Raw genomic sequence first — 22,964 nt, forward strand, 5'->3', positions numbered from 1 at the left:
TGTTAGTTTCCTTTCATAACTATTATGCTATAGGTAAGCTTGGGGAGTTACAGAATACATGTAACCAAATTACATAATTAGGATACCAAAAAAACATGACTGTATTCCAGTAAAATTAAAGAAAACAAGATTGAATTACATTACGGACACATTTAGTATATAAAAGGATTACTCACAGGATTACAATTTGAAAATAAAGAATGATATACTGGTCTGTTATGATGCACGTCTCACACAACATCAGTCTGGTTTTGAGTGAAACCAAATATTAACATATAGTGTGTCTTCTCAATGTTAACATTAAACAATAGTCATCTTTTTTTTATATTTTTTTCCCCAAGTCTCTATTAGCCTTTATTTGGTATTGAGGTATTCCAAAAGTAATGAAAGTAATCAAGTTACACTACTGACTACAAGAGGTAATTAGTAACTTTATCCTAATACGTTTATAAAGTAACCCTCCCAACCCTGGCTATAGAGCTTTGGTGCTAGCTACTTTGGCCCTCATATTCACAAATATATCTAGGTTTTTAAAGATCATATGGGCAGATTAATTCAGTATCCTTTTGAGCACTCTGACCTACCATCAAAAATGGCAAATATCACAAGAATAGAAAACGCAGAATGGATTTATTTTGTGACTTTAGGAAAGGCAGTGCTGGTATGAGGAAATAAAAACAAACAAAACAAATGGAATCGTTGGACAGAAAAAACATTTCTATCAACACAGAGCTCAAACATGACTATACTTTCATCTACATGTTGGTTGAACACAAAGCAATGATCAACAATGATCCAACTAGCTTAGTAAACATAAGAAAGAACAGAAAGTGCTGTTGCTATTAAAGTTTGGGAATTTCTGCAGTTCTAATAGTCTATAACAGGCTGATTTATGTAAACATGCTGCTCTCAACCACAACCAGGGAAATTCTCACCAACAAGGCAAGCAATTACCTTATTATATTAAGTCTCTCATATGATAGCCCTCAGAGAACTTGTATACAAAGATATAACTTTTTATGCCATTGGTCTCTTCAGTTGAGCATACAATTACATTTGGTCTATTAAGCCAGTAGGGCACCAACAAAAGATTATAGTATATACTGATGAATAAATCTATCCATTTTATATTACTGATTAAGTCTAAAAATGCTGAAAACAATGAATAGGCCCCATCATAGGATGACTGAGTGCTAAGTGACAAAAACCCCAACAGGTGTTAAATTTACAAAGACAAATCATTCTCATATTTGAGAAACTGAGAAATGAGAAGTCAGCCATGTTTTAGTATTTTCTTGATAAATGACTATCAAACTAACTCACTGATGTTTTTCCTTTTTACAAATTAACCAATGAATTTACAGGATGACCCATACATAGCTGCATTATGGAAATGTCACAGCATTGTGTAGAACAGTCGAAGAGAGCGGTCCACTACAGAACTGAGGTGTTACGAGTTGTGCTCATATAATTCTAAGAGCTGTATCATCGGCAACTGGACTTGTTTCAGTTCCTTGAAGACGTTTCACTTCTCATCCAAGAGGCTTCTTCAGTTCTAACTAACTGGAGGAGAGTTGCAGGCTTTTTAAGGTCACGTGTGAGCTCTGAGTTTCAGAGTCGTTAGGGCCACTTGTGGGTCGATGATCCAACTGGCCTTCATATAACCTATATGAAGGCCGGGGCAAGGTGAGCCCAGGTGTGAATGGTTGTTAAGCTGTCTGGGAAGGGAACTCAGTACTGCACTGTAGGTGGGTGATAAGTAATGTTGTAGGCCACCAACAAACTTTCAGTTTGACATAGATGGATTCTTTTACTCCTCTTTCAAACCATCTGTCTTCTCTGGACAAGATGTTTACATTGTTGTCCTCAAAAGAATGATTTTTCTCCTTCAGATGTAAGTGGACAGCGGAATCTTGACCTATAAAGTACAATAAAGGATTTATTGTACTTTTAAAAAAAATATTTTACCAGGTCACAACAGAAAGCAGCAGACTGGTGTATCCGACTCCCTTTACTGAGGCTGAGAGATATTATAATAAACTGTATAGAAATGTGTGTGCATGTGTGTGCAGCAGTGTATATATGTATTAGAAAAATACATACGAATCGCCATGGTGTATTCTCGATAGGTATAAAACACACGCATATTCAGTCACACACCGTATGTTTATCTTGCTATTGCAATCCAATTTCATAATTTCAGTATCTATCATAATGCTGCCCTCACCTTCTCTCTCCCTCCCTTGTCCCACTCCTCTCTAAAACACCCCAGGAATCAGCCGGTAAGGCACCGCATCCGTGTAGCGTTTCCAGTCCTTGCCATACTTGCTGCTGCAGCGGTGTTCATCGCGCACACAGCGGTGCACCAACAGGATGGTCATGTAAACTATGTAAAAGTATGGGAGCATGTGGCCAAAGCCACAGGCGGCACAGTAGGCCAGTGACCCCATCAGGTCACCAGTATAATTGAAATGGCGGGCCACTCCCCAGAAACCTGAGGTCATGAGCTTGCTGCGGTGGACAGCACCGTCAGCAGAGCGGTACAAGCACTCAATGTACGTTGGCTTGCGGCCCCAGATTGAGCAGGAGCCCTCAGTACGGCGGAACAGGTCCTTCTGGTGGTTAGTGGAGCGGAAGACATAGTAACCAACAAGGCCAAGCAGGAGGACAGCCAGGGCATGGGCATCTGAAAGCTGGACTGGGTGGTACACCAGGTACAGACCCTGGAGACACAAGACACATTTACTTTACTTACATGAACCAATTACTTAAAAGACTATGCTAGAGTGTAGCATACACTTGTATACAATTTCTCTATGACAGACACTCACACACTTATTTCTTTTTTTAACAATTTAATTTCATTCAGACACTTCTTTTAGAGCTTAATAGGAGAAAAAGGTTACAATCATTTGGTTAAGTTGGTTACAGACATTTTTGCATTGTGATATTACTCAACTTTAAAATATATGAAAACAATTTTCCTGATATCAGAGAGGTGTGTCTGCGTGTTAGCATGCGTATGTTTGTTACCTGCAGTGTGTAGAGGTAGGGCAGCCAGACACAGTCACCCCAGCCCAGATACCATCCAAAGTGGTCATGGCAGATATCGATGGTCTTCAGGTACCAGGCCTCATTCCAAAAGAAATCCAACACATAAATGGCCTACAAGAAAACACAAATGACACAAGCTTCCAGTAATTATTATAACTCTTAAACTGTAAATCCTGTAAACTGTGACCCAGGTAGTAGGCATTTTACACACCATGCAGCTTGTTACTCAAACACAAGCCCACTCACATACACATAACATTTAGCACAGATTTACACGTTTACTGAGACCAGACACAAATTCAAAGATATATCTCAAGATTTCAAGAATTGACATTTCATCATTCCACTAAAAATCTTAATTGGAAAATGTTATTTTATTTTTAAATGTGAATTGAGTTAAGTATCTTTCACATAAATAGGCTTAGATGTGGAAGAATCCTTCTTAAGAGTATTTAAAGATATACCACACACACACACACACACACACACACACACACACACACACACACACACACACACACACACACACACACACACACTTCTTCCTCCTTACCTGCAGTACATTGACCAGGATCATGGAGTTGGTGACATGGCCATACAGTTCCTGCTGCTTGGCCATGTAGGACAGGTTGATCAGAGTCCAGGCTATGATGCCGGGCCGACCGTTAAAGAAAAGCTTGAAGTCAAACCACTCGCCAATGCGTGGGTTGAACTCAATGCCCATCATGTAGTCGTAGAAGAGGTTCCCTGTGAACTTACTGTAGAATCACAAAAAAGGTGGAAGAAAACAAGTTGATACAGTTGTGTACTAATTACTAGTAAAGAACTAGTTAATCTTTAGATATTATAAGTACTTTCCAGACATAGAAAACATGTCTGCTGTAGAAATCTGCTCCAATGAATTGTCATCCTGTTATTAGTACTCACCAGTCCTCAGAGTTTGTGGGGAAAAGGTATGCCTTTATGAACGCAAAGGTGGCCACAGCGTAGCCCAGTATGTTAGCACACCACATCAGGGGGATCCAGTTGTCGAAGATGATGGTGGGAGAAAACCAGTGGAAAAAGTGGGCATTGGCATACCACAGAGCATGAGTGATGAGCCAACACTGCAGCCCGTTGATCTGGTACTTGTTAATGAGGCCTACAGGAGTGGATGGGGACACAAAATGGTTTTGTTACAGAGTTCAGAGTGAACATCCTCCACAAGCACTGAGCCACATTGGTGTTACACTGGACATTTTAATAAAACAATGGCTGTGGACTGATGAGCTTGGGTGTGTGTGTTAATTACCAGCAGGGGTTAGTGCTCCATCCTGCACTCCGCCAACATAGCCAGGAATAAACTTATGAGTGACGTCAGGAACACACATATACAGGAACGCCTGAGGGACAAAACAACCTGTAACTTGCTTACATTTGCAAAGACAATAGATTAACTCTTCTGCCTTACTCTTATACTTGTTCTTACCTGGAAGGCCACCCAGATGGTGTATAGCTTGGCAGCTGACCAGGTGAAGGAGGCTGTCTGGGCCCAGATGGAGAGCAGTGAGGTCTCTCCTCGGAGCAACTCAAACAGAGGCTGGCTGACGGAGCACTGGTACTGATCACAGGCCATCACAAAGTAGAAGACAATGAAAGGGGCAAAGCAAAGGAGGCCAAACACAGAGATCAGGGAAAACCAGTCCACCTCCCTGAAAATGAATCAAATATACACAGATACAGTATGAGGACATGACAGCAGAATCAAGCTGTGATTAGAACATTGTGTATTTTATGGAAAAACAATGAGAATATATTATTCGCATGAACTCACAACTCAAAGTCCTCTAAATGTATAGTGTGGGGTCATAATGTGTCAAATGTTACTAGAGAGTCAAAGTAAGTGTTACAGGATAAGATTACAAAATCAAAATAACCCAGAATAACTTTTTCCCAGTAAATTTCTCCTTTAGTCTGACAGTTTCTTTTTAATTTCCATGTATGACTTTTAAACAAACCCCTGCTTAAGTCTTGAAAGGCGATATTCACATTGCATATCTCAAACAGGAAAGTTTGGGCTTTGAAAAGTTCTTTTTCAAATAGGAAATGTTTCGTTACTGTGAGCAACTTTTTCACGTTAAACAACTTAGATCAGTCGTGACAATGAACTTTGCCTCCTTGTTTTTTTTAAACACATTTCGCTGTTATTTGCCATATTCAAACTAATTTTGTACTTTCTACATTATGTGTATGTGTATGTGTACATTATTATGCTTAATACTGACCATTTATGTGGCATTGAATAAGACCAACTGTTTGGTATGCTCTGTATGCTGCAATACACCTTTGACAAATACACAGTTAGAATGCATATGTCCCTCATTGGGTGCTCTACAGTACATCATTTTGTTAGTCTTGTCACATTATTAAAATAAAACACTATGAAGGACATAGAGAGACCATTGACAAGGAGACTTTAAGTGAGGCACCGGCAACTTCATTGACATTTTTAGATAATTAATTAGCTAGTTGGATAGGTTGTTGTTGGCGATCATTTGGCTTTTATCACTGTCTTGGTGGACATTAGCAGAGCTTTGTTACTAGTGTTAGCGAAGACCAAGTCACTGGCTGCGTCTGAAAAGTCTGGACTTGCTTTTGAAAACTGAAATTACATTTTTATTGTTACAGAGAGATTAGGGACCAAAAAGAGGTACAGGCATAGATGTGAACAGTATCCAAACGTACAGTCCAAACAGGAGGTGTTTCAGCTGCGTTTCTTCACTCTACTGTCTCTCCTTTTTTTCAGCTGGACCGCAACAGTGGGGCCAGCCCTACAATCACATTTGTCCGAGTGAGTATGTGAGTGAGCAACAAAATTACCAGATTGGACAAGGCTGTTTAGTAGCATTTGCACACTGGTCGTTGGCCTTTCAAAATTAATCTGTGAAAATGGTCATTACCCACTTAGCTGCCACACGTAGGTTATAGCGCTGATGCCTGAGGTGGAAGATGATGCTTTTTATTATTATTAAATCTTAATTTAGAGGCATACTGTGCAGAATGTGTTGGCTGCCGTTTGTTCACACACTATTAGGCTACAGAGTGATTGTGTCACAGCAGTTACGTTCTAAACAAAGTTCTGTGGGAAGCTGCCTAAATGCTGGATTCTGTGTGATTGTTTAGCCATAAATATGGGTGCTTTCATACATTGAATCAGAAATGGTGATTTGGATATTCACAGTTCCAGTTTTAGAGTGCTCAGAGCATCCTCTGTATGGATATCCTTTGCTCATAATTTAAATTCAAAGTCCAACTAGAAATGAAATGTAAAATAAATACAATTAAAAATTGCGTTTGTGTATTGTTTTACTTAAAGAGCAGTTAAAGCACAGATGTAACTACTAGCATACTGAGGGCCCTGGTTCATTTAACTGTGTCAGAGAGTCAACATGCTGAATATGATGGCCCTTTAATAAGGGTGATCAGCTGCATCTGTGTTTGTTAAGTTTACATGTCCCTTCTCTAACCTCTGACTTAAACCTTCTGAACATTTATGCTGGCCTATCTATAGTATTAGAATTCACACTGTCCTGCTAATGAGAAACAATCTGTTTATTCTGATTACCACCATTGCATTTTTCCAACTTTTGTTTTTGTTTTCTGTTCCCACAAGCTGCAACCTGTGTCGCTCTATCACTGTCCACTCTACAGCTTCCTCCTCCTCCTCCTCCTCCTCCTCCTCCTCTCTTTTCATTCAGGCTCCCTTCTGATGGACCACAGGCCCTTGGGAACATCTACCTCTCCTGGCTCCTGCTGTCTCACATACTGACAGCTCCGCTGGATCATTGCTCTCCTCTGTTTTACTATCTCCTTATATCTGTATTTCTGTAAAATTTGATGCCTCTTCAGTCTGATGTTTTCTTTTTTTACTGCTAATTATCTTGTGTGGCCTGCCCTCTTCCAGGTCACCACAGTGGAGAGGAGGTTGTGTGGGCTTGGCACCACTTGGCGATGCCTCTGCCTGCTCAGTCGCCTGCTCAGTGTATCCGTTATTCTGTCAATGCAATTAGTAAATTGTGATTTTGTTGTTCCATTCTGTACATGCGACATCTATTGCATGTCTGATCCTTCCTCTGTGGCTGTTCCTGAGGTTTCTTCCATCTTTTCTCCCTGTTAAAAGTTTTTTTTTTTCTCAATATGGCAAGGACAGAGGATGTCCTTCGCTGTACAGTTTGTAAGGCCTGCTGAGGCAATGTGATTGGGATTTTAGGCTATATAAATAAAACTGATTTGATTTGATTTGATTAACACATACTTTATTAATCCCTTTCATGGAAATTAAATTTTTTCACTCTGTTCTTATTTTATAATTTTTTTTGCACACACAGGCCCAAAATACACACACATGCACAAACAGTACTGATACACATGCACTGCATAGAGAGATTTCAGAGTGAGGGGGCTGCCCTGTAGTCAGCTGCTCTAAGGACGTCAGGATCTGGTGCCTTGCTCAAGGGCAACCCAGCAGTGCCCAGCAATTGAATTGGCACCTCTCCAGTTGCCAGACTGACTGGTTTGTATGAACTGCCCACCCTCAGGTCCCCAAGCCACGTCCCCATGGACTGAGCTACTGCTGCTCCAAGACCATTCTACATAGTGCTTCTACATTAAACCACTGTGTTGTAAGATTCAAAAGAAAAAAACATCAAACTTCAAGTGAGGCAGGCTATTATGCACTATCCTGCAATGTTCAAGCAACATTAAACAATATTATTTCGCAAATAGCTAAGTATTAATTAGAAAATATTATTTGTCGGAATTACATTAAACTTGATGCAGTCAGATGCAGTTTCTCTCTCGCTGTATCATGACATCACTGTGTGTTGGGAGGATAACTAGATTGAGATCATCACATCATGTAATCATGATGATCTGGTAATCATAATTATGCTATAATCCCAAAAGAGATGACACCAAGATGATTGGGTCGAACCTGCTCACTCTATCATTAATTACATGGATTTGTTTAACATGTGATTCCAGAACTTTAACTCTACATAGTAGGCCAATCTAAAGTTATTCTCTTCAATCTCAATGTACTTTTTAACATGACTTTTTGAGTAAGTTAGGTTTAGGTTTGAATTTTCAGGTCCAAGGCATGCTTAACTCTGTATAAACTTGTAACGGAGTCAAGTGAATTACATGAGAAAATGGCCTTTAGCAACCTGTGACATAGTATGAGCTTACCATGCTCTCCCCCACTGTGCTGGCTCCTCACTCTGTTCAGACGTTTTCCCATTGACACTGGGCTGGGTACGTCTCCTGGTGGCCTCCATGCCCGCTGTACCATTAGTTTCTGCTGAAGGATCAGGTTATCAGGTTAGGATCAGTGGTGCAGTGGCATACTGTGCTTTGTACACTACCACAGTCCTTTAAAGACAGTGCAACATACAATGGCAGTAACCAAACATAGGAGCAGTGGGTAATGGTACAAACTAACAAAAGATATATTATTTCCCTCTTTTATCACTTTTGGATTTGGTGTCTTTTTGTGTGGTCTGTTGTAATAAAAGCTCCAAAGGGTCACCACAGGTCAAATTATGTAGCTTAGTTCCACAAGCCAAACTTTTATGAACAGATAATGAGGTAACTGGGCGAATTAAAGTGCATGTCCTTGGAAATGTGAGATAACAAACAGCACTGAATGGAGGTCAGCCTGATAAAGCTAGCACGTACAGCAGGCTGTGGATACACTAATGATGCCAACACATTTATTTAAATCAAAGAGAAAGTGTTGTTCTCTGTAACTGCAAATCTCTCTCGCCCCCTCTCCCTCTCTCTCACGCGCGCGCACACACTTTCTTTTAGCAGAGGTAACGCCAGTTCTGCAAAAGCTACACGAACTATAGAATAGTGGGCTCAATGCCTGTTTCTGTTTTGTCCATGTTAGCATGTTTTCCAGCACTTTGGCCCACAGACTGATGAAGGGAGGGAAGTGAAGTGAGCCACCGTTGCACAACCAACCTCCACAAATCGAAACATCCCAGTCTTTTCTGAATTGATGTATTTACGGAACTGAATTATCGCAGTTGTTGTCTCCTGCAGGTGCCTTCTGCCCTGATGCTAAGTTGTTGCGAGCTCCTCAAACAATGGTAGCTTAACCACCAAATATCCTGTCTTAAATAACACGCCGGCATTATGGACATCATTTGACGTAAACTGGACGTTATACTGGATTAAAATCTTGTTATAGATGCGCTATTGTACACTCACCCATAGATAACTGTACCGTCGGAGAGAGAGCGAAGGAGTCGGCTCGTGTGTCCTCCTCGACCAGGTGCTGCTATCATGTCACCGCTGGACAAAACTTGCTGGCCCCCAGACTCCGCCCATAACGCCATCACGTATTAAAATGTAACCAATGGTTTCAGTTAAAAGGCGGGCCTGTGGAGTGAACCGGCATTTGATTGGACAGTGCTAACTGGAGCCACCAGCACCTGATAAACTCTCCAGTGGTTGAATGGGCGTCAAAGTAAGCGCTGAGCAGGCAGCATTATGAAACAGCTGTGACCGTTATCTACTGTGCGTGTCCAAACACTGCCTTTAGCGTGCTGGCTTTTCATAACAGGTCATTATGTCAGTATGATACCAATGATAAATGCTTGAAGACATTTACAGCCAAATTTGCTTAGATACTTTTTTTTTCATGGTGTTTCACCTTAATGCGTTCTAAAGTCAAATTACAATGCTTAAAAAATCCTTTAATTCCGAGTAGCCTACCTGATTGATTAAAAGACAATTTCATTCATACTTGGACAGACGTGTTTAAGACTGTAATTTGCATGTGGGTATTACATGCACAGACGAAACCGAATTGCTGTCAAACAGTTGTTTCTGGGCAGGCAGCCAATATTTGTTGAGACGTATCTACAATACAGTACATTCACATAAACACATCATTCTATAGTGTTTCTGTCAATTCAATACAGAAATGGAAGGTGAGAGGAAGTCCAAACCAGACTAGGAACATATAATCTCATGATATGGTCCAGGGAGCTTTTAACTTTAGCAGAGAACAAGAACAGGTCTGTTTGTGCTCAAGATGTACATCTGGCACTGCAAACAAACAGTTGCCTATAGTTCTAGTGGGGAGTGAGATTTTTTTATTTTCGATTCCAGTATTGTGGTTGTCACAAGTGGGCCGTTACTTCTGAGTGTCCGTCCTTAAAAATGTCCAATATTTCCTCATTGTCACTATTGTGATTATTTATAATTTTCATTTCATTCATTAATTTTTTTTTCCTTGTGTGGGAATAAAATGTTCGTGGATCCATATTAAAATCGTAAGTCGTCCCATCTTTCCAGGTGCATGTACATAAATGAACCACTAGAGGGTAGTACTCCGCTGTGAAATATACAGACACTTGCTTAAAATACATATGGTAGAGTTACTGACGCCTTTGGTGGACTAAAGTCATCAGAGTCTGTTCAAGTCCGTACCACCATCATCACAATCTGTCCATATGGGGCGAAGTGCACTGAATTGTATTTTCCAGCCTGTCAAATTGAGCCAATTTAGATGTGTGACATTGTGCTAGATCCAGAAGAGCACAGAACTTGCTCTTCATGTACAGTATGATGACAGCGATCTCTGAGAAAATAAAATAACCAGTTCCCCATTATCAATGTTATTCTTGCATATAAGCATTTGTATAGAGATATCAACATGTCATTTACAGAATTTTTTAGCATTTCAAAAAAGTTCTGCATACTGGTTACTGTTGGACATATACAGTGCTACATAGGTTTCTTCACATGACTGAGCACTATCTAAAATTGCTGCCCCAAATGTCAGTATCACTTAGACTGCGAAATGTTGATGGAGAGGAGGAGAGAGTCCTGTTTATTTTTCTATCCACTTTTGGAATGTATTGAAATGTGAACAGCTGATTGAGGATACATTTTCTTCAGTACTGGCTTTACTATTTGGAATTCCTGTCTCATTACTTTTTACTGTTTTGTGCCAAGTTGGACATTTCTCTATCGTATTATCCCTTTCATGTATTCAGCACCAAACAGCCTCCATCTGAAACTCTTCAAGACCCTGACACTGCTGCTAAGAAATGTAGCTGTGTGCTCACTGGATAGTAGCAAAAATAATTTAGGTTGATTTCAGTAATGTTTCTTTAATTGAAAAAGAAAAAAAAAAAAACTTTGTTCTGATTTAATTCTTCTCCAGATACTCTGCTGTGCCTACCAATCTCTCTCCTATTCCCCTCTGCAACTCCCCTTGTTTTTTGTTTTCTACCAGTTCTCTCTGTCTGTGTCTCTACAGTCCGCATTCTTTTTCCATTCCTCTCTTCTATACTCTTTGATCAGATGCCTTGTTGCTATGCTGTAGCCAGACAGTGTGATGTATCTGGGCCAAGCAGCAGACATCACTGCTTCATAACACGTCTGAGACAAAGAAGGGATTTTGTGCTGCTGACACCTTTGGTTACCTTGTGAAATTTGGAATTTGATGTAAAAATGCACCAGTCTGCTCTCTCTGCAGGGAGCTCATTTATTGAACACTTTGGGTAACCTGTTTGACATTGTGAGATTCCTATGTTTAGATTATATCCTTGCTCCTTATGAACCACAACACAGTATAGTAACACAACGTAGTGCACTGTATTTACCCTCTACCATTTTTTGAGTTTCAGAATTCTGATTGTGAAATGTATGTTTAATAAAGTGCCGCTCCACAGCACATAGGCTACATATTTTGTATACTAACAATCCCAGAATGCAATGTTTCACACTTTATAAATGCAAAAATTACAGTTGTGAGATCAGCTGTCAGTAATGGCACAAAATGTTGATGATGTTGAAGTGTCCAAAATCTCACTTTTCTGCACACTATAGACAAAGCTACACAGGGTGTATCATGTAGAGCACAGATTAAAATTATAAACAAAAATTAGCAGCCATAGTCACATACACAAATATAGGTTCTTTTCAGGATAGTTACTTTGTCTCATTCCAACGGGGAAATCACACTTTTAACCAATAACATCAAAGGGTGCCCCAGTGAGCAGCGTGCTCTGGAACTGGCCAAACTGGAATGCAGGTATTTATTAATGATATCATTTACTCCTGTGCTTTGATTGTTATTGCACGTCAAAATCTCTGCAATAAATAGTTATGATATACGTGACATTTCGGCATTTAAAGGTCTTAAAATGACTAGAACTTTATTATATATTTTGTTAATTTGTGAACTTCCTTAATGATTACGACAATGTTCAAATCCATAATTTTATTTAAGGTAAGTGTGTTTCATTTGACTGTCTGATGCTATAATTTCCAGGAGAGAGTTAGACAGTCAGGAACAACATAACATAACATGAATAAAACTTTAATACATTAGCTCATCCATGAACATTTCTGCTGAGTCAGGTAGATAGATTTTCATTGGTGGTGGTTGTTTAACCGTGACGACAACTCCCATAATCACACAGTGCTTCACGACACCAACAAATGATGTCTTCTGTCTTTTTAATTTTTTGATTGAGAGACCCCTGCCGACAGAATTTACTGTATACTGTGTATTTAATGGGTCATAAATGCGGTGTGCAGTCAGAAGTGAAAGCTGTAATTTTTTAATTTCTTCAGGTTTGCTTTAGTTTTTGTGAATTGGAACAAGGAGGTGCAAAAATGAAAATGTAGTTTTAGATTTGTTAATCAAAATCAGAAAAACTACTTTTTTCTTTGGTATAGAAGCCAGTACAAATCTACTATCTGGAATTTGGGGTTGCTAGTGCTGTAAGATGGAATACTAGTAAGGTCAATGTGTGCATTTTTAAAAATTTTTTTTTTTTACCATATATCACAAATGTCTGTTTTGTGACAGGTAGGCCTCTTTTTCTAGTACAGTTCATGGGTTATTCAACAAAATGAACATGTTAATACAAAAGAATATGACATTATTACCGAGTGCAGGGAGGACGGTCTGTGCTCTGTCTGTGTGCATATTTGTGTGATCAGTATAAAGAGAGCTGGCAGAGAGCTGGGGGGGGTTGCCTGACAAATCTCACCCTAATCAGCTCCCGTGGGATAATGCATGTGTGTCTGTATGCATAACAATGTGTATGTACATGCAATTTTCAGAATGTATAAAAAATGTGTATACATGAGCTAGGATTGTGCATATTAGTGTGTGTGTGTGTGTGTGTGTGTGTCCCTTTGCTGGTGTTTAAGTGTCTAATGAATACGTGGCCCGTGCTGTATCAGAGATGCAGTGCAACGTGGCTCTTAAATAATTTACTATGAATGAAAGTGAAAAATTAATGAGAGCAGATCTTCTCTTCTGTTTGTCCTCCCCCTTTCCCCCTCTCCTGTGGTCCTGATGTAAATGTCTTCCTTCACTCTCCGGCTCAGTTAGCCTCACCATCAGCATTGTCATCAACATTAAAATTCAATAATCTGTAGTTTGTTTGTTTTACACGGGCCCATGATAAACAACTCTCAATACATTTTAATAGTTGGATATATTTAAAATTCTGTGCCTTTTTACCCTTATTCAAATAAATCTTGTAGCCAGTCCAGCCCATCTTCATCAGAAAGACGGCCATATATATAGGTCAACTGTGCAAGCAGCTTATTATGACCCACATACAACGATCTCTAGTAGCCATAGTAATTATTGCGGCAGCAATGGAGGAAGTCAGACAAAGTAGTTTAAAAAGGACCGGGTCAAAGACAAGTCAAACATTCAGAGGTAAGTTTGTAGTTGAATTACCTAACGTACATTACATACAAAAGTTATGTCACATAAGTAACAAGATTATTTTGACTTAAACAACAATGTTTTTCTAAAAACTACACTGGACTTTCCCTCAAGAGTCAAGAGTGATTTTTTAAATTATGTTCCCTAAGTAAGGTAATGTATGACAATGATGTAACTTAAGTGACATACTTACGTAAGTGACTTGATGCGAATTACATTACTTACAAGACTGAACGTAGGTATTTTAACCCAAAGTATGATCTCTACCTTAACCTAACCACTGGAGCCTAACCCTAGCCAGTAGTTTTTGTGCCTAAACCGAAACTGAAGTGCGACAGTTTGACGTTATTAACGATCCAAAAATCGTGTCATAACACGTGCACTGTTTGTCAGCAAGCTTTATTTTGAAAGTCTAACTGGAGGTTGCATGTTACATATTATTGCCAACTTACCCGCAAAGCTTTTCACGTGCAAAACTGATGCTAGAGGGGAAGGTAGAGTCACAGTTTGAAGCTTAAGGCCACTGACCAAGCTGCTATATATGAGAAGTCAGGAGTGAGAATTTGTTGGAGCAACAGCCTGCTGAGATTTTGATGTATGGGTAAGAAACACATAACTGATACATTTGACTGCTGTTTTCCCTGATGTCAGTCACGTCTTTTAAAGTTGTTGAGTAGCTTTCAAATTGAAATTATTTGATGGAGCCCTTAGATCTACCCTCAGAGGATGAGTCGGTCTAGTTCTGTTGTGATTTTAAGGCTGCCCTTCCTTTTCACAGTTTCTCTACCTAACCTCTGTGGTTTTCACAAGAAACTCTTCATTATCAGTCAGTCAATAAAAGTCTTAGCCCTGGAAGCAGATTCATCATCATACTGTTTCAGTTGAAGCCTACTATGGACTGTGAAATTACTAAAACAAATTAGTAGTAAATGCAATTTGTTAAAGATAGGGTTGAATTTTGGCATTAATGAAAATCTTAATTGCTTTCTTCAGTGCTGTGGACATGATAATCATGGTTATTTTCCATACGGTGCATTTTCATGCATATTAATCATTATGACCAGAAAAGTGTAGTTGAATATTTGGTTCTAAACACTGGAAAGAAAGAACACCAAAGCTTAAGCTAAAATAATAGAAGGTTATGTATTAGTTGGACCAACAACAGGATCATGATGTCATGGGAAATTCATATTTTTTGTGAAGATAATTTTTTAAAGCTTTTAGCCTGTATTATATTATTATATATATAGATAGAACAGCAGAGAGACACCAGTATATGGAGGAGAGGGAGAGGGGGGATGACATGCAGTAAAGGCCCACAGGTTGGAATCAAGCACAGGCCATTGCTTTGTATTCAGCCTCCGCACATGGCGCACAATCTACCAGGTGAGATACCACGGTGCCCTGGAAATTCACATGTCATGCACAAAAAGGAGGGGACTGAGTGAACTCACTAAATGAATAAAAGTAAAAATGTTGTGGTGAAATTTTGTTGCTCATTGGCCAAAATGCATATTGATAGTAATTTTAAATATAGCTAACTTTTTGTACTGCATGGTACATATGCATATGTATATACAATTTTTAACAGTCCCATGAGATGGTCTGTGTTTTTGTTGTAATACATCCTGTCAGCATGATCTCACACACATTACCTCCAGTTTGTATACAGTGCATTCAGAGGAATACAAGTATTCAGACCCCTTCACTTTTTTCACATTTTGTTATGTTGCAACCTTATGCTAAAATCATTTTTCACCAGCAGGGACTGGGTGGCTGGTCAGGGTTGAGGGAATGCTGAACGGAGCAAAGTACAGAGATATCCTTAATGAAACCCTGGTCCAGAGCGCTCAGGACCTCAGACTGAGCCAAAGTTTCACCTTCCAGTGGGACAATGACCCTAAGCACACAGCCAAGACAACACAGGAGCAGCTTAAGGACAACTCTGTGAATATCTTTGAGTGGCCCAGCCAGAGCAGAATTTCATGTGATATTTCAGTTTTTCCTTTTTAATGAATTAGCAAACATTTCTAAAATTCTGTTTCCGCTTGATGAGTTGAAAAAATATTTTTAACTATTTCAGCATAAGGCTGCAACATAAGAAAATGTGAAAAATGTGAAGGGGTCTGAATACTTTCTGAATGCACTTTATACAAACTGGAAGTAATGTGTGTGAGATCATGCTGACAGGATGTAATGCAACAAAAACACAGACCATCTCATGGGACTGTTAAAAAGACACCCAGATGGGCATCATGATGAGTCACTTCACAATTATTTATTTGGAGAAATTCCAACGCTACAGCTCAGGATGTTTGTGTAATACAAACAAAGATGATTTAGAGCAGCAAGGCTAGACAGTAGGCTTGATTTGTGTTGGATTTTAGAGGGAGGACAAGAAGGATTTTTGGCTGATGAAGAATGTATCAGTTACTGGGGGATCTGTCCATTTTTTTCTTAATTACTGATTCACAGTGCTCTGAATAACTGTGGTGGGAGTTCACAATGCTTTTTCTGCCCTCAGCATGATCATGTGCTGTTAACACAGCCACAGCTACATTTAACTGGAGGAAATGTATCTCAAGTGGCATAATAAAATGCATTTACAGCATACTGTACTGTGCTTTAATGTGGAGGGAAAGGTCAAAAGTTTAAGGAGGACCACATGTAGCAGTTGCCCTGGTCCAAGAACTGACCTGGAAGCAGTGCTCAGTTCATTTCCTGGTTTGTGAATTAATAAAAGCCCTGCAACCCCGAGAGAAAGAACCCGGAGTAGTCAACATTACCTTTAAAGTCATGAATTTACTGCTTAGCTGGTCCTCGTGCCTATAGGGCACTCTCATGAGGGGAATAAGACAGACACAATAAATTAACCAACAGACTGTTTTTAAATGCCTGGAGCCACAACGGAAACAAGTACACAGAAACATATACAGAACATTGTGGCAAAAGTCAATTAAATTAAAGTCTGTGTGAGACGTTTCCTGTGTAGTGTAACCTAAATTCTGCACAGCGGATCATTTCTTCTCATCAATGCTTTTTTCTCCAATCTTGAAAAGACTGGAAACAAACTCAGGCCAGTTCACTGAAGCTTCCCACCACCAGCCAATCATTTTAGACTTTCATAGTGAAGCAGCTGCAGCATCTCCAGTCACTAATGATGTAAGTGTATGTAACAGGCAAAGCAGTATGTGACCAAATCATCTGCTGTGTCATTGGTAAGACACCTCAAAAGGTGCAATATGTAAGAATCGGCCCACTGTCAAGTTCATAGTCCAAACAAAAATGGGGCACGCATCACCTCACTGCTGTTAACTGTAGCTGCTGTGAGGTGTCGTTAACACTGCTAACACTGGTGCTTTGGACCACCAGGAGGAGGTGTTTGAGGCCAGGGACAGGGGAACCCTGTGATGAAAGCTGGTGGGGAGCGGCACTGGAATGGGCACCAGAAACAAACCCAGGTGAGCAGACAAGAGAACCAGGCTCAGCACCCTTCCAGGAGCCTGACCAGGACTGTGACTGAGAGAATAATGAAGCAGCAGGTTCAGACGGAGATGTGAGCGGCATTAAGCAGGGGAGGAGAGAGGGAGGTCAGGCATCAGTCAGTACCGACCTCCGGAGGCATGAGGTAAACTGTTGAACTATCACCTCTTGAGGTACCAAATGGTATAACAAGATAGGATATAGTTTGGCATTGGCGCATCGTTTGTTTTGGAAGCGAGTGACAGAGAGACCGCAGGATGGATTGCCAGGAGGTTATGTATTTATATGTAATTTTATGTGTGATATATAGACTTAGACTTAGACTTAGACTTCACTTTATTGATCCCGTTGGGATGACTCCCTCAGGGAAATTGAATTTCCAGCAGCATACAGTTCACAATAAACTCTTAGCTAAAAATAGAAAATAAAGATAGGAATAGAACAAAATACAATAGAATACAATAAAAATAAAATAAAATAAAATAAAATAGGATAAATAAAATAAAATAAAATAAATATAAATGTAGAGGACGTATATGGGTCAGTGACATATACACCAGAAAAAAGTGTTTTTTCAAAAACTACAAATAACAGGCATAAAAATGATTGACTTTTGTTCCACTAACTCTCATCTGTATAGAAACATATGTTGTTTTTAGATTTTCAATTGGAATCAGAAGTTATGTGACAATTTGTTGCATTAGTGCCTAAAATCGTCATATGGTGTGACATGGAAATAATTGTATATAAAATGAAAATGGATTATACCTTTCTTAAGTTACTCACTTTATCAAAGTCCTTTATCATAACTAAACTGTGATCCATCATAGTTTTGTGAAAATTAATTAAATTTGTGTATTATTTTCTAAAGCATTGCTCAATGTGAGACCTATGTCGTCAGTCTTTCAACGTATTTTCTATTCATTGTGACAAACCTTGCTATAAAATTATAAAAATATTTGTGACTCTTGCTCATACTATTTTCTATGTATTCCATGAACATTTTCACGTTTTATCATCAATAAAGGTATGTTATTTTCACAATTTGGAATGTCACACCAAATGATATAGCGTCACACCATATGATCATGTCGCCATGTGTCAATGCAAACCATGTATGAACCTTCCTATTGGTGAGTACTGATCACTCATATGGCAGGAAATATTAATTAGGGTTGAGATGAGATGAGATTCTCTGCATTTCATAACTGCGTTCCTCTTAGTTGCACTGCCTACAGTGTTCTAGTCCAGTGATATTTTAGATATCATGTATTGCCAGGCTTCAAGAAATCTGCCCCAAGGCCTTTTGAATCAACAATGAAGGCACCCTCTAAAACCCTCCCTCAGACCTTCCTATTGGTCAGCGAATGGAAACAGACCGTTGTCGTTTACTTTTCTTTTCTTTGCCTCAGCAACTCCTCTCTCCTCGCAGGGTGTCATTATTTGCCTCAAGCTGACAAAAGAAAAGGGAATGTATGGTTTAAGACGAAGACAAAACATTGTTTAGACTTAAACAGCATTCTAAGGTTTCTGTGAAGGGGTCTGCTGTGTCTGTCTGATAAACTAGAAATCTGTATCACTGAATAAAACTAAACTAAACTAAACACAATCTACTGTGGATAATTACAGCTTTTATGTGATGATGGACCCAAACAAATGTTTGAAAGGACAAAACATACATTGGACTTTGTTATTTATTGTTATATCTGCAGGAAATCACAATTCGTATCATATGGTGTGACAATCTAATCATATGGCGTGACAGGCAGACAGGTCACACCATATGATAAAGAGTCACACCATAGTATGTTTTCTGCATTTAGCACAACCTTGAGTCTTGTAGCTACACATTAACATGCTGACAAGATGCTAGCTGTGACAAAGCAACATAGATTTACATGTAATCATGACAAAAAATATAAAATTTCTTTTGCATTTCTATGAAAAATGTGTCACACCAAAAGACATCCGGAAGTGGGACTTTTGTCAGAGTGCCAACAAAATCTGATTTATTGAAAATATAAAAATGATAACTCACCTCAGAAACCTGTCATTGTCTGGTATTGATAGTACTGAACAACCTTGCTGAAGAAGGACCTCTCATTCCCAAGGATGTCAAAACAGTTGCCCGTTGAATTATCCCAAAATGGTGTCACACCATATGATTTTGATTTGTGTGACAAAATCTTTTTGATCAGAACTGACTCAAAACATTATGCTTGGACTTTGAAAAGAGTAGGCTCACAAATAGACATCTGTCTTATTTTTCTGTATTGTTTTGAGAATTTTTGCATTTATTTTTCTTAGCTTTATTCAAGTTCTTACTTTGAGAAACGAGTGTCGGACAGTCACACAACATGAGTTTTGTTGTGTTTGGTTGAAAATTCTGAAAAAATGAGTGATGAACTGTTTAAATGTTGAGTATGTTCACATAAAGCATAATCTTCTGCACAATATTGAGAAGGTTTTTGACAAAAATATTTTATATTTATACATGTTTGACACTGAAGACAGCAAAATTGCCATGTCACGTCACACACCCATATGTGTTATTGTACAGAAATTATTGCACGAAAGTAAGAGTGTCCAGGTATGTATGTGAATAAATAGGTAAATAGATAAATAAGTTATTGCACAGTGACACAGTATTGCAGTATTGCCGGCTATCTATTTCCTCCTCCCCCCAAGTGAGGAGTTGTACAGCCTGATGGCATGAGGGACAAAGGAGTTCTTAAGTCTGTTGGTCCTACACTTGGGAAGGAGCAGTCTTTCACTGAACAGGCTCCGCTGGTCGCTGATGACGGTGTGCAGAGGGTGGCTGGTATTGTCCATAATATCCAGCAGTTTATGCGATTGGACATGAGCACAGGCATTAATAATAACTATATAAAAATAGCAGTGTTTTGGCTGATGGTCTCGTTTGCTGTTACTGTTAATTTATCATCATCAGAGGAATCACGAGACTGTTTCATAAACACTTAAAGTTTCTCGTAGCCACTTTAACATCATCACTGTTGTTTCTTAACATTTTGCTATGATTATTTTTGTTAACTTTTAAATGTTTTATACATATGTTAAAAGTTTTGAAATGAAAAGAAACAGAGTTTCACCAGGTTCTATTGCTCTGTTTGTGGTTTGAGTCATCCAGGTCATCTCATTTGAACTGACTTTCTCATAAAAAAATGACACTTGAAGAGGCTGTGATTTAATTGCACTGACACAAAGGTTAGATGGGCACAAACGTTTGACTGACACAAAGGTTAAACTGGTTTTCAGGGTGATATTAGCCTCTTTCTACAAATCTGATATCAGTCAGTCAGTGTGCATAGCACTCTCCGATTTAACAGACTAGAATAATATGCTAACATTCTGGGTTTATGGTTTTTAATGTATCTGAAAATATGTACATTTTTTGGAATGCTAAAATTTAGAGATAAGTTCTGCATACTTATGTTGGCTGTAACAGCTGTAATCTAAAAGTATTTTAATGTGAATTAGATTTTTCCCCATTTAGATTTTAATGAACTCACTGTAAAACACAAAATCACATTCTTCACATTTCTGCAGTTAACTGTTAACAGTTAAAAACTTAAGCTGTCCAGCTTGGCAAGACGATTATCAGCGGCTGTGTCTCTGAGCTTGACCAGACTGGTGTGTGTGCATGAATGCGTCTGCAGCAGAGAAATACGCACAATGATAATATTTTAATCAGAAATATCAAACTTGTTCATCCAAATCCTCTCTCTCTGTTCAAGTGTGAAAACGTGATCATCTTCAAATGTTTGCATACATCTGTGCAGCTGTGTTACAGATCATGTCTCTGTATGCCAGCATGTGTGTGTGTGTGTTCCTCTGAGACTGTCCTGTTTTGTGTGTGTTTCTACAAGCATATTGTAAGTGTGTCTGTTTCTGTGTGCATCTGTGTGTGCATTTCTTCGTGTTGTGACGTACGCGCGTGTGTGTTTAGTCTGTGAGATGCGTCAGTAACTGGGGCAGAACTGATTGTTGCTGATGGCTGTAGGCAAGCACAGACCTACATTCTGCTCTGCCATACAGAGGAGGAGGAGGAGGAGGAGGACGAGGAGGAGGAGGAGGAGGTTTGCAGTAGGGTAATGAAAACTGGGGTCTCTCCTGTACTACTCTTCCTCCTTTATCTCCCTTCTTCTATGGCAGCCTCCCATACTCCTTGTCTTGAGCTTTCCAATCTTTGCTTACCACTCTCTCCTCTATACTCGGGACACCTCTTCATTCTGTCTGGTCTGACACTTGACAGACACGAGGACTTACTCAGCACATACAGAGGAAGTGACTCTGGAAGCAAAGGAGAAAAATTTGTGACCCGAAAGAAAAAGAAGAAGGGAGGGGAAAGGTCAAGTTGAATTATAGATTTGTTTTCCAATATCCCAGGTTTAGGGGATAAAACATTGTTCCAACTGCAGATTCATAAATATTTGACATATAGTAGCTACAAGGAGACAGGTACACACCACCGTACGTGTATTTTAATATTTGTTAGAAATGTTCTGAAAAGTAGCTTGCACAAATATATGTTAACTAAAATTTGCACTTTATCAGAACCGGCAGTTGAAACTGTCTGCTGCTGATTCTGGTGCAAAATTGTGGCAAAATTTGAACCTAGGATCTAATATGTAGAGTACACTGTACTAAGGCTTAGCAACAGCCTACATGTGCAGATGTGATTAACATATACTGTCAATTCAGAATGTAACATAATAAATGGACTGATTAGCTAGCTAGCTACTTAGAATAGCCTCAGGTTTGCAAATGTATCATTGTGTATCTGCCAGATTTTATGGTACAATAAGATGGTGACTTACAGGACAGTGCTACTTTTTTAAAACTTTTCCTCTTGGACAAATCCTGTTGAGCTGGGCCCTGTCATCAATGCTGACTCCCAACGTCATCTGAGGTCTTGGTCCAGGCAAACTCTAGTTCTCTTATGAACTTTTCATTTCTCTGACATTAAAAGAGCATGCATGATGAATGTTACTTGTGTGCTCAACATTGTTGTGCATTTTATGTTGCATATTTTCAGACTTTCAACTTGTATGCCTTGTCAATGCGCCGTCTGCAGTCCCCCCCTTGTAAATTTCTGCTTGCACTCATACTGATTCCTCCATTATATTATTATATATTTTCATCTGAGCCCTTATGTCCCCACCGCTTTTCAAGACAAAGTGATGCCCTTGGTCGAACACCCCATTAACTTTTGCGTGGCTCTTGATAAAGTAATTGAATTTTTTCAGGCATTTTTTTCTCACTTTCTTTGACATTACAAGGCATTTTTTGACATTTTTGTTGATTTCTTGTGGAATAATGCATGGATCTTAATGCAAAGAATAAGGCATTTTAAGATGGCTGCTATCTATGAGTGAGTACAAAAGGCAACTGTCAAGCCTTGGCGGAGGTATGCGCTTTACTGACTGCCCTCTAGTTTTTGTGGTAGTAGTTTTTAACAGTTTTAAAAGGGCCGTACAGATAATGTTGTCCAGCCAATAGGTTGTCAAATCAGAAAACAGTGATGTGTCGTTCTTGAGGACAGTTACAAACAGTACATATTGTTATAGAATTTGGAAAAATGGTTTGATTCACCTGCGATATTCAATTGTGAAACCATTCCATAAACCATATTCAGTAACCAGTCAAGGTCACACAG

At 39.1% G+C, this 22,964-nt stretch overlaps 1 protein-coding gene across 3 annotated transcripts; it reads right to left on the reverse strand.

Annotated features, from left to right (window-relative positions):
- Positions 1–613: 613 nt before the first annotated feature.
- dhcr7 (7-dehydrocholesterol reductase) lies at positions 614–9,372 on the reverse strand. Of its 3 annotated transcripts, XM_073464503.1 has the most exons (9): positions 9,307–9,361; positions 8,281–8,392; positions 4,523–4,745; positions 4,346–4,436; positions 3,982–4,195; positions 3,608–3,812; positions 3,034–3,165; positions 2,228–2,723; positions 1,847–1,918 (listed from the first exon to the last, which is right to left on the reverse strand). In XM_073464503.1, exons 1-8 carry the CDS (start codon positions 9,308–9,310, stop codon positions 2,259–2,261), a joined length of 1,446 nt encoding a protein of 481 aa, XP_073320604.1. In that variant the 5' UTR covers positions 9,311–9,361; the 3' UTR covers positions 1,847–1,918; positions 2,228–2,258. The 3 variants fall into 3 exon arrangements, with proteins under 3 accessions (XP_073320605.1, XP_073320603.1, XP_073320604.1); XM_073464504.1 differs by having other exon boundaries at positions 614–2,723; positions 8,281–8,389; positions 9,307–9,372; XM_073464502.1 differs by having other exon boundaries at positions 614–2,723.
- Between the last annotated feature and the right edge of the window lie 13,592 nt (positions 9,373–22,964).

The sequence above is a fragment of the Pagrus major genome, chromosome 4, assembly GCF_040436345.1.
Source record: "Pagrus major chromosome 4, Pma_NU_1.0".
Taxonomy (NCBI): domain Eukaryota; kingdom Metazoa; phylum Chordata; class Actinopteri; order Spariformes; family Sparidae; genus Pagrus; species Pagrus major.